The sequence below is a fragment of the Garra rufa genome, chromosome 5 (assembly GCF_049309525.1).
Source record: "Garra rufa chromosome 5, GarRuf1.0, whole genome shotgun sequence".
NCBI lineage: Eukaryota > Metazoa > Chordata > Actinopteri > Cypriniformes > Cyprinidae > Garra > Garra rufa.
In genome coordinates, this window is record NC_133365.1 from 42,604,726 (window position 1) to 42,617,845 (window position 13,120).

The following is a 13,120-nucleotide window of genomic DNA, read 5'->3' on the forward strand; positions in this document are numbered from 1 at the left end:
ATTTGTACAACTTAAAAGGCAATTTTCTCAATATTAAAATTTTTTTTGCTGCACCCTCAGATTCCAGATTTTTCTCGGCCAAATATTGTCCTATCCTAACAAACCACACATTAATGGAAAGCTTATTTATTCAGATTTGAGATTATGATGTATAAAACATTTACCCTTATGACTGGTTTTGTGGTCCATGGTCACATATGACACTAAAATTTTAGCTATCAGTTACATTCAGTTTACAGTTTTCAGTTCCAATTTCAATACCACAGTATAAACTACTAGCCTAACAAATATGAAATTCAAACACTATTAAAGACAAGTGAACAGTAATAATATAAGAACAAATAAACAGCCAAAAGACAAATAACAGCACAAATAAATATAGAACAAAAGTACAAATTAAACAATGCTTTAGGATTGTATGTGTTTCTGTACAAACAATTGAATGGTCAAATGTAAAATAACATAGCATAAATATAGATTAATCTTTGTTAAAGCCAAAAAAGTTATTCAGTCCTGAAGCAGTGAGGGATTATCTCTAGTTTCTTTGTTTGTTTATTTATTTGGATTAACATTTAGGACTCTGACAGTAGTCGCCTTAAAGGAACACTCCACTTTTTTTGGAAATAGGCTCATTCTCCAGCTCCCCCTGAGTTAATAAGTTGAGTTTTACTGTTTTGAAATCCATTCAGCCGTTTTCCTGTTTTGGCGATATCACTTTTAGCATAGCTTAGCATAGATCATTGAATCCTTTGAGACCAATAGCATCGCGTTTAAAGATGACCAACGAGTTTCGATATTTGTCCTATTTAAAACTTGACTCTTCTGTAGTTTATTTCGTGTACTAATACTGGCGGAAAATGTAAAGCTGTGAATTTCTAGGCTGATAAGATTAGGAACTACACTTTCATTCCGGCGTAATAGTCAAGGAAGTTTGCTGCCGTAATAAGGCCGAAGCAGGCGCAGTAATGTCACGCAGCACATGTGCAAATGCTAACCAAGCTGGGAACTAATTTCAGGCGCTGCGTGATATTACTCTGCCTGCTGCGGCCATGTTACGCCAGCAAACTTCCTTGACTATTAGACCGGAATGGAAGTGTAGTTCCTAATCTTATCGGCCTAGAAAATCACAGCTTTACATTTTCCGCCGGTATTAGTACATGATATACTGTAACTACAGAAGAGTCAAGTTTTAAATAGGACAAATATCGAAACTCGTTGGTCATTTTTGAACGCAATGCAATTGGTCTAATAGGATTTAATGATCTATGCTAAGCTACGCTAAAAGTGATATCGCCAGAACAGGAAAATGGCTGAATGGATTTCAAAACAGTAAAACTCAACTTATTAACTCAGGGGGAGTTGGAGAATGAGCCTATTTCCAAAAAAAGTGGAGTGTTCCTTTAAGACACAATGCATGGATCCATTATAATAATACACATCTGATTTCTTTCTCAACACTTTATGTCCATTTGAAGGTGCTGAATGTATTTTTTTTACTTTACCAAAGCATAAAAACATTATGATATATTCGCAGATACTTAGGAAACATGTGAAGTTTACGTGTTGTTTCTCAGAAAAAACAATGCTACAGCCAGTTATTCTTCTTTGAAAATGTGCATTCTGTGTCGGAATGCATTTTTGTTTGGTCTGTGGGATTCCTCTCATTGCCACCAAATGAACTGGGTCAGAGATCACAGATTGTACATGACCTAAAAAGCTCTAACTCCAGAGACATATTAAAGGGTAAATCAGCTCATTAATTTACAGTGTAAGGCTTGATGCCTTCCATTGTAAATTGCCTCATTCCCATTGCATGTCCTCAATTTGACAACTCTCCGAAGCATCACGTCTGAAGGGGAGGAGGCAGGAGAAACAATATTTTGAATTTGGACTGCAGTACCCATTTCAACCACTAGCTGTCAATAGTAAATACTGCACCTTTAAGACATAATTTACTGTTTTTGAGAATACCTACCAAGACTGGTAATTTTATATCTGTTCAAGTTCAAAAAGACGTAAAAGAGAATTTTACAACATCCAACGGGTTTTCCCAGATCACATCAAATTTAAAAACTGCTTGAATGTTTAATTTGGCAAGGCTTAAAAACACATGCAAATGCTAAATTTGTGATGAGTAAACAGTGACAAATCCGTCATCTGTCCCGAGTGTCGTTTACTCTGACCCCATTCCATTAGACAGTTCTTGTTGTCGAGTCCTGCTGTAAGTCTGGTTTGAGTGGTAATCAGCATGTGTGTCTATTTATGTCAATGCAATGGCTAATTTTAAAATTTTAATTTAAATTTTAAAATTGCCAGTTAAAAGAAAATAAAATGCACACCAAAATACTATATGCTCCTCCCACTCTCCCGTAACATTAGTACAGAACCACATCTCTTGGCAGCTTGTTGAAATCCATCGGAATGCTTTACAGGATCATAATTGTAGCCAAACCACATTCACATGTGGAGAAAATCACTTACATCATTTATGATGAGAAACATTTGCTTTCCTTAAACGGACACATTGTTGTTGCTTTATCAAAATTTAGTTTCACTCAAGACAATGTTTCTTTGATTTACTGTGAATGTTTGTCTTTGCGATTTTGGGCTGGATTCATACACAAAGAGGGCTATGGTTTGTTTTTTCAGATGTATTCCGACAGTTCAGCGTGTGAAAACAAACCTCAACATACAGTTCATCATCGTGTGAATTGCTTGGGTGGAGAGTGTGAAAAGATGTCCATGGACTTTCCCCACCTGACCTCAGAGTCTCTAATACTTACGTACATTGCTCAATCAGTCAGATGGGGAAACAAGGGAGTTCTGATGCTACACTTGTTGCCAGTACTTTAATCCAGAACATGAAGGAATTTGAATAACACACTGGTCTGAAATTGTTCCTTTATGTTTGAAATCAATGTTTTATCTGAGTAACTTATCTACATTTTTCAGTAGTTCAACAGTTTTTAAGAAAAAGTTTTTTTTTTTTGTTTTTTTTTCTGGACCAAGCTACAAGTTCTGTCATTACTGTCTTACTTCACATTGTTATATTGCATATAAGTAAAATTAATTATAGGATTACAGGACTCAAAAGTTTTTGAACAGTAATATTTCTAAAGTCTGCATTTGTTTGATCTAAAGTACAGCAAAGCAGGAACATTTTAAAATAGTTTTACTATTTAAAATAACTTTTTTTTCTTTGATTATAATTTGAAATGTAATTTATTCCTGTGGTCAAAGCAAAATTTTCAGCATCAATTTTCTGGTCTTCAGTGTCACATGATCCTTCAAAAACCATGCTGATTTGCTGTTCAAGAATTTTTTTTAATGATTATTATTATCAATGTTTAAAACAGTACATGGTTTTCAGGATTCTTTGATGAATGAAAAGATCCAAAAATCTAAATTTATCTCAAATAAAAAGTTTTTATAACAGTATACGCTATACCATTCAAAAGTCAGTATACTTTTTTTTTTTTTTAGGGAGGGTGAAAGAAATGACAGAAAGTAATGATGAAGACTTTTATAATATTACAAAATATTTCTATTTCAGATAAATGCTTTTCTTTTGAACTTTCTATTTATCAAAGAAACTATTTATCATAAATCTACTCAGCTGTTTTCAACATAAATGTTTTTTGAGAAGCAAATCAAAATATTAGAATGATCTCTGAAGGATCATGTGGCTGGATTAATTATGCTAAAAAAATCTGCTTTGAAATCACAGGAATAAATTATATTTAAAATCATTCAAATAGAAAACAGTTATTTTAAATAGTAAAAATATTTCAAAATGTTACTGTTTTTGCTGTATTTTGTATCAAATACAGACTTCTTTAAAAAAAACATTACAAATCTTACTGTTCAGAAACTTTTGACTGGTAGTGTAAATACTGCTTATATTGTTAAAAAAATGTGTATATATAGAATTAAAGTTGAAGGTGTACAGTCTGTATGCGACAGTGACAGCATGGGTGGTCCCACAAGAGTGGTGGTATATTTTATTTACAAAGGGGCATGTGCAGGAAGGGTCTATAATGGCACTGTGGTTCTCTGTATGCTGATGCACAGTGGCTTCGCTTGCCCTCTCTAGCAGTAATGGAGTGTGTATTTATGGAAAAGCCTGTGGACTGTAACCTGAGGTCATGGCCCTTAACTCAAGCAACCAAGATTAATTCTGACATGGTTTGCCCGAGATTCTCTCAGAGTGAACATTTTTAGTCTTATTTGGAATGAATGTGAAAAATACCCATCAGTTCTGCCTAATTAAAGTAGAGGTCAAACCATTTTTTTCCATTTTAATATTCTGCTTCACTGAGAATGTCCTCCAAATTATTAAGTGTGCAGAGATGAGTGTTAATATAAAATATTAAAGGATAACTATTGCCAAAATGCAACCTGGGCTGTTTTTTTTTTTTTTATAGAGGCAAACATATATCTAAAAGCATAATTACGACAAACGAGCCATTTTTGAGATTGACTGTGATTTCGTTTTGTTTTCAATGGCCGGTGAATGGGAGTACTAGGGGCATAAATTTGAGCGCATCAAAATCGATATTTTTACAACACTAAGAAGGCTCGACACACCATGACACTTTGCTCGAAGTATCGCCTGGGTCTCTACACATGAACTCGAGCATTGAGAACATTGTTTGTGTACACAGAGTTTACTACAAAGAAAGGTTTTGAACAACTCACTTACACTGTTTGAGTTTCCGCTCGCGGCCGTCTTGCCAGTCAAGAAGTGTCGATCTCCGAATGCGAATGAATGGACTCCATAGGACGAAATATTAGGCTTACATGAGGCTCTTTTTACAACTAGAAGGTTAATATTGTTTTTCACTCGCGACAAAACAACGAATTAGCCATGCATTTATATGGAAATATGCTTTAGTAGCTATCCATCCTCGCATTCGGAGATCGACACCTCTTGACTGGCAAGACGGCCGCGAGCAAAAACTTAAATAGTGAGTTGTTCAAAAACTTTCTTTTTAGTAAACTCTGTGTACACAAACAATGTTCTCAATGCTCGAGTTCATGTGTAGAGACCCAGGCGATACTTCGAGCAAAGTTTCATGGTGTGTCGAGCCTTCTTAGTGTTGTAAAAATATCGATTTTAATGCGCTCAAATTTATGCCCTTAGTAATCCCATTGAAAACAAAACGAAATCACGGTCAATCTCAAAAACGGCTCGTTTGTCGTAATTATGCTTTTAGATATATGTTACATGTTACAGTAAACAAAACAGCCCAGATTGCATTTTGGCAATAGTTATCCTATTTTTAGTATTTTTACAGGACTTTTTTTTTTTTGTGAACTTTGAAAGGTCTGCTTGACTTGCTAATTTTAGATTTTTGCTATACTTTGGGTCAAATAAAAACAGGCTTGGTGAGCAGAAGAGACTTCTTAAAAAAACATTAAACTTTTGACTGGTTGTGTAGGTTTAGTAGTTTTTATTGATGTCTTTATTTCAAATAATCTTAAATGCTTCTTTACTGTGTCACACCAAAAGACGCCCATATGTCTCCAAGCAGTCTATGGGTTTGACCACAAAAACACATTTGAACACACATACACTTTACAAGGCCTTTTAAAGGCCTGGGTCTACAGAGTTAAAAAAACATGTGCCCAAGGCAAATAAAAAAATAAGTATAAAGAGCCTACACTAAGTGAAATCCTTGACACCCTGGTGTGCAACATGAATTTAAATTAATTTTCCCTCTCTTTCCCTCCTCTTCTCCCCTCTCTATAGGAACTGAGCTATATCTGCTCTGAATGAAGTCTGTGTGCTGCTGGTTGAGAATGTTGTCACGATAACATCAGCCTGACTCCGCTCTGACTGCGGCAGGTGGGAGACCAGGGGTCAGGTAACGGTGACATTGGGTCGTTGTATACCCAAACACACACACACTTTCACATGCGCGCTCACGTTAAGTCTGTGGTGAGATGTTGGCTACGGAAAATTCCGTAGGAAGGAGGCTGATTATGACTGCTTGTTTAAACACTCACTGCCTGAATGTTTTTGCCCACTATAGACACTGGGGTCTTTGAGAGAACAGGAATGAACTACTTCCATCCTGTCTATCGCTACAGCTTATTCACTGCGAAAATTAGCTCTAATGAGTATTTTTGTCTAGTAAAAATATCTAAACATACCTAAAACTAGATTATTTATTTAAGAAGCAAAATTGTGTGAGATATAAGACTTGCTTTTTGACAGTATATCTTAAATGAAGTTGAATTTAATTATTACTATTATTATTTATATTTGTAAGCACAAACCTATGGAAGCCCATTTCTGCCACTGAATGAAAAATAAAAAAGGTAATTGTGACTTTTTATCTCACAATTGTTTTTTTCTCAGAATTGTGAGATATAAACTTGTAATTGTGTTATAAACTTTATATTATGAGATATAAAGTCACAATTCTCACTTTTTTCTCAGAATTGCGAGATATAAACACAATTGCAAGAAATAACTTTTTTCTGTTTGTATTACGCAATTGCATGAAGCACAAACCTATGGAAAGCACAAACCTATTAAAGCCTGTTTCCTCCACTGAATAAAAATTGCGACTTTTTATTTCACAATACTGACTTTTTCCTTGCAATTGTGAGTTTACATCTCACAATTCTGACTTTTTTTTTCTCACAGTTATGAGATATATACTTGTAAATGTGTTATAAAGTCAGAATTGTGAGATATATACTCGCAATTGCAAGTTATTAAGTTGGAATTGCAAGATATATAGTCACAATTTTTACTTTTTTTCTCAGAATTGAGAGATATAAACTTGCAATTGCGAGATATAAAGTCAAATTTTAAGTGAAAAAAAAGACTGATATGTTCTCAGAATTGCAAGTTTATATCTCACCATTCTGACTTAACTTGCAGTTGCATGTTATAAAGTCAGAATTGCAAGATATACACTCGCAATACTCAGAAAGAAAGTCACAATTGTGAGATATGAACACAGTTTTTAAAAAAAAAAGTTAAAAAAGAGCTAATATCTCGCAATTCTGACTTCGTTTCTCAGAATTGTGAATGTTTCTCAGAATTGCGAGTTTATAATTGTGAGGTCAAAAGTCACAATGACATTTTTTTTTCATTCATTGGCGGAAACAGCCTTCCATACAAACCTGACTATGTTTGATTAAAATAAATTTATGATGCAAAAAAGTTTCCAAATTTGATACAAGATACAAGACTTAATATCTTAAGCAGTTGTGATTCTCAAATAAGTTTTTATTTTTTAATATAACAAGATTGTTTTATTTTCTTATTTTTCTAGAGATTTTACAAAATTCACAAATGTACACATTAAGTCATTTTTCCCCCCATAAATTTCATTTAGCAATTTCCTTAAACATTTTGTAGATTCATCAAAAACAACAATGTTGGGAGGTTTTAAGTTTATAATTGGATTTAAAAATAGATTTTAAGGTTATATTCTGTGAACATTTTAATTGAATTGTTCTTCTTTTCTGTTTATCAAAATACTGTATTTTTGCTAAGAAGTAAAATTGTGACACAAAATCTTGATGACAGATTCAATTCCATTTCCTCTGAGTGAAACACTTTTTTGGTTGTTTCATTCTTTGAAGCAAATTAATGAGTTTTTGGCACTGTGTATCTCTGAGTGATGTAATGTTGATGTAATGTTTGTCACAAGAAAATAAGAGATCAACAGGCGAGCATGCATTTTAAATGACTCTTTTAATGTCCTAAAGATGTTAATTAAATCACAAGACATTTTAATTTTAAATGGCTGCCTTGTCTTGTGGAGATATCTTTGAAAAGACAAAAGCCCTCAAGATGAACAACTGTCGGACATAATTAAGATGTGACCAGCTTCTGTCGTCTTCAGTGTAGCTGTTGCATAAATTGGTGCAGTCCCCTGTTGGCACATTTCTGCTTTCTACAGAGCCAAATGTGTCTTGCTTCTGTGTTTGATTGTTTAGGTGTTCATGAATAATGCTTCTGCAGCCTGCTATTGAGTTTTAACTCTATACCCTTAGTCGCTTTCAGATAAACTGTTTTTCTTTGCACCTCATCAGTATTTACTTCTAGTTCAGGATCTGTCATTTTGTGTTTTTCAGTCTGTGAGTGAGGGCTGAGTCAGAAGTGAATCAGCGCTGCTTTTGTTTGACGGACAGCTTGGTGGGAAACAAGGCCTCAGGAGAGCGAGAGTCCGATAACAGGAGTGAAAGCGTCGTCACGGCAATATCATCTTTCAGTCTTCACTGCCACTCGTCTTTCACAACATGGCCTCTGCGGTAGCACCGTTCTCCTCTGTCGCTGCCTCTTTGGGGACGTAGAAAGACACGGGACACACGGACACATTCCTGCAGAGGAAATCTAGGGAAGTGTCCTCAGACTTTAAGGTCCTTACAGATGAACTGTGGTAAACGTACTGTTTTCTGGTTTTTGGAATCGTTTTAGTGATTCAAAAGGACAATGAACATTTTAGAAAGGTCCTGTCTCTGATTTTATATGTTCCTGTGTAACATCGAAGGCCAATGCGTGTGGCTCGAGAGCCCATCATGGCCAGACCGCTGCTGAAGATTCACCGCTATTTCCGGCGTAAACCGGTGCGCTTTTTCTCATTCATCCTCCTCTACCTCACAGCTGGCAGTCTTGTTTTCCTCCACTCCGGCTTTTCCAGCGATACTTCCACCACTGGAGCTTCTGGAAGCGGCCGTGACCCACTTATTTCGGAAGGTGGGGGTGGCACAGGTGGTGGGAGCTCTACCTCTGATGCTCTCGGGCTCCTAGGAAGGGTGTTTAAGGAAACTCGGAGAGCACCCCGGAGATTTGGACCACCGTGGATGAAGGAAAATGGGGCACAGGATGCACCGGAGTGGGCCAGAAGAGGATTCGAACATACCAGCAGCTGGAGCCACGGAGCCAAAGGAAGAACCACCAAAGAGATGGATGATGGGAGAGGTAGGAACATTAGCGTTACTCTGTCACAAAGATTTAATATTTGTTTTAACTTCTGTTATAGACATTATCTTGAATAGTTGTATTCAAGAAAATGCTCTGATATTACTGACCAACTATTGGCCAAACAGTAGCTCCAAATGAATTTCCATTCTAGTTCAACCTGATTACTATTACGCTGCAAAAATAAATAAATAAATAAAAAATACAGTATCTTAAAAGCAAGATACATTCATGTGAGAAAAAAAATAAATTTTAAGTCTTCTTTTAGAGAAATCTACCAAATTTATTAAGGTTTGTATTGAAAGCATTAAAACAAATTTACATTTTATTGTTTTAAAGATTAAAGAAATACAGTAGTTCACCCAAAAATGAAAATTCTGTCATTTATTACTCACCCTCATGTCGTTCCAAACCCTTAAGACTTTTATTTATCTTTGAAAAAAAAAGAGATATTTTTGATGATATCTAAAGAGTTTTCGGTAACACTTTACAATAAGGTTCATTAGTTAAACATTAGTTAATGTATTAACTAACATGAACTAACCATGAGCAATACATTTGTTACTGTATTTACTAATCTTTATTAACGTTAGTTAACGGAAATACAGTTGTTCATTGTTTGTTCATGTTAGTTCACACTGCATTTACTAATGTTAACAAAATTTTAATAATGTATTAGTAAATGTTGAAATTAACATTAACAAAGATTAATAAATGCTGTATAAGTGCAGTTCATTATTAGTTCATGTTAACTAATGTGGTTAACTAATGTTAACTAATGAACCTTATTGTAAAGTGTTACCGAGTTTTCTGACTCTGCATAGACAGCAAAACAACTGAAATGTTCCCAGGTTCAGGAACCTAGCAAAGACATTGGTAAAACAGTCCATGTGACATCAGGGGTTCAATTCTTATTTTACTAAGCTACGAGAATCACATGGACTATTTTACTGATGTCCTTGCTGCGTTTCTTGACCTGGGAACATTTAAGTTGTGTTGCTGTCTATGGAGGGTCAGAGAGATTTCATCAAAAAAATATCTTAATTTGTCTTCCGGAGACGAACAAAGGTCTTGGCACATGCGGTTATGTGTGTTAAAAAAAGAAAAGATTGCATATTTGCCATGACGTAAAACCGTAAAGCACAGTTCTCCTCTAATGATTGCAGCCTCAGACACTCTCAGTGGAGAAAGAGTCTTAATTTAGCGTCTTAAAGGGATAGTTTCCAACCCGTAAGACCTTCATTCATCTTTGGAACACAAATTAAGATATTTTAATGAAATCCGAGAGCTTTCTGACCCTGCAAATACAGTAACGTAACTGACGTTTAAGGCCCAGAAAGGTAGCAAGGATAATGTTAAAATAGTCCGTGTGACATTAGAGGTTCAACCTTAAGTTTAGGAAGCTACAAAAATAGTAAAGTGAGACTATTCAACAATTTCTTCCCTTTCCTGACAGTCTATACTTTTTGTTCTCTTTGTGCACAAAAAGTATTCTCGTAGCTTCAAACCACTGATGTCACATGGACTATTTTATTGATGTCCTTACTACCTTTCTGGGCCTTGAATATGGCAGTTGCATTGCTGTCTTAACAGGGTTAGAAAGGTCTGGGATTTCATCAAAAATATCTTAATTTGTGTTGCAAAGATGAACAAAGGTCTTGGAACGACATGATGGTGAGTTTTGGGTGAACTATCCCTTTATAGGAGGAACTTTGTGATTATAGAAACACTGTAAGTATATTTCAACAGTGTTCTGCAAAGTAACTCTTCCTAGGTGAGATTGTATTCCATATATATTTAATTTGAAAGGGCACTGTGAACAGCTATAGGGAATAAGTGTATATACAGTATAAATATTTCACTTCACTGGAAATGGAGAGTAAAATTTACCCAATAATCATTGCACATATGTGAATTTATAACCTTCTTTACACCTTTTTCTTCCTGTAAGAGTGGGCACGGCCATTTGTAAATTTGATGAATCTGGCTTTTAGTCTCATCTGCATCCAGCTATTTTTAGCTGTACAAAACAGCTTGTTTTGCTGCTTGCTATTGCAAATTGGTGTGTCTTACCATATTATTTTAATGTATTAATAATGAACACACTGGTTTGTAGTGCAAACAGTTTTACTGTTTAAGGCACTATTCTTCTTATTATTTCCCTATAGTGGATAATAAACTAAAAGTATCACCCATAGGCTTAATTCAGCTTTGAAAAAAAGGTGGATATGGTATGTTGAGAATAATGTGCATTTAAATGATCATCATATTCGAAAATAATCTGTGTGACTCAGGTGCTGCAGGGCATCCCAAATGAGCTCATTTTGTCAGATGAAGTCCTCAGAAGTAAACACTGTGTGCCTGTGAAGCACAACCCAGCCATTGATTAGAACGAGCTGACCGGCTCTTTAAGATCAAAGAGAATGATTCAGCATATCAGTGGTCAATTGTCGCAGACAGCCATCATGGTGTGAAGGCCATGGTTGAAGCTCAGTGGAGTATGGCCAAGTGCCTGTGTCTGTAAAGCTTTAAGCTGGAGGAATGAAGTGCCCTTTTGGTGACTGTTGAAGTAAATAATGAATGTGTTTGTGTGTTTTCTAATGGTTGTGGACTAGCAGATTTAAGAGCTGTTGTGAGTTCATAGCCTTTGGTTGATGTTTCATAGCTCCTAAATCCTGTTGCTGAGCAGCAGGCACAAAAATAGTCTTAAAATCGTATTTTTGTTTAATTAGCGGATTAAGCAGCTAAAGAAAATAACCTTGATGATTTTAATAAAACCCTAATTTAAATGATCAAAGGAAAAGCATTTATGGGTTAGTTATGAGTAAGTGTCGTGGTTGAGCTGGAAAAATCTCACTTTCTCAAATCTTCTAAAGTCAGTTCATTAATCTTTGAAATAAAAGCTTCTTCTTTGAGGTGAACCTATTAAATATACATGATGTGACCTGCATCATATTTCTCCTTTATGAAAGTGTGTTCAATGGTGTGTGCTAAAGGTCTTGCATGCAAGAAGCAGAATATATGACCTCTTTTTTTTTTTAAGTGCACGTTACTTCTATCATAGTGAACTTTAAACCACAAGAAACAGCTTGGTAGAAATTCCAATGTGGGCCCCTGAAAAATTAAAACATTTTTCTCTGTGTAAGGTGGACTATATCCAGAAAAGCCTCACCACAGAGCCTTGTGCTAACTTACGATAGTTCACACAGAAACCCACAAAAAGGCAAAAGAAAGCCAATTAGTGGATTGTCTGCGTCTCGGGTCATTACCTTTATCCATAGTGAGGTTTAAGAGGTTTGAACAGATGGCTCTCAAGTGAAACCCTCAGGGCCTCTAGTAAAACACTGCACTTTTCACTTTTGACAGTCATATGTGCTATGACTTTAGCAATCAACCTCTATAAAGAGAAAGCCACTGTATAATAATTGTGGAGATTGCGTCTTCATAATTGTAAAGTTAAGGACGGGAACGTGATCTCAGACCCCCAACATCCTTCTCTCTACTCTACAATATCTGCGATAATATCAGCAGGGCATGGGCTGAAAGTACGGAGGTGGAAATGCATGACTGTCTCTCTCTCTTATCTTGCATCATTGTGTTGTCTGTGTGACAGTGTCTAAGATCTGCATCAAAAACTCATTATCATTTTACACAAAAACTCATGAGTTACATAGAAATCTTCTGTTTTATGACCAAATATATAGAGACAGTTTTCCACAGTACGTTAAAAAGAAAGTGAGAGGAAGTGTGAGATTACCAAGTAGAGTTGTTAAAACATAAGATGTGTGGAAGTGCAATCCTTTCCAATTTCGTAATCTGATGTATTTTTGGCTAAAACAGGATATTGAATTAGCAGAAATAAAGTGGAACCTGATTTAACAGAACTTACGATTGCAAAGAAAGTTTGATATTTCTATCATTTCTATAATTTATTTATTAATTTATATTTAGATAGATTAGTAACATGCAACATTGAATCATGAAGACCATGGATATGTGTTAAAGCATAGAGGAGTCAATTTTGAGGTCATGTTGACATACAATGTTCCTTTTTTCTCTTCCATGTGTCATCCCTGTCTCCACTCTGCCTCCTTCAGGACACTTTTATAGCTTTTGCAGTCTTCATGTTTGTAGTAGTAGTAATAATAATAATGTTATTATGGTTATTATTAT

The 13,120-nt window shown here is 35.4% G+C and overlaps 1 protein-coding gene across 2 annotated transcripts in view; it reads left to right on the forward strand.

The window, feature by feature from the left end:
• wscd2 (WSC domain containing 2) overlaps positions 1–13,120 on the forward strand; it is a 60,638-nt gene that overhangs the window by 23,525 nt on the left and 23,993 nt on the right. For both annotated transcript variants that reach the window (XM_073841094.1, XM_073841095.1), the window contains exons 3-4: positions 5,753–5,867; positions 8,101–8,947. In XM_073841094.1, coding sequence (XP_073697195.1) covers positions 8,521–8,947 — 427 coding nt within the window. In that variant the 5' untranslated portion in view covers positions 5,753–5,867; positions 8,101–8,520. The remainder of the gene's footprint in view (positions 1–5,752; positions 5,868–8,100; positions 8,948–13,120) is intronic.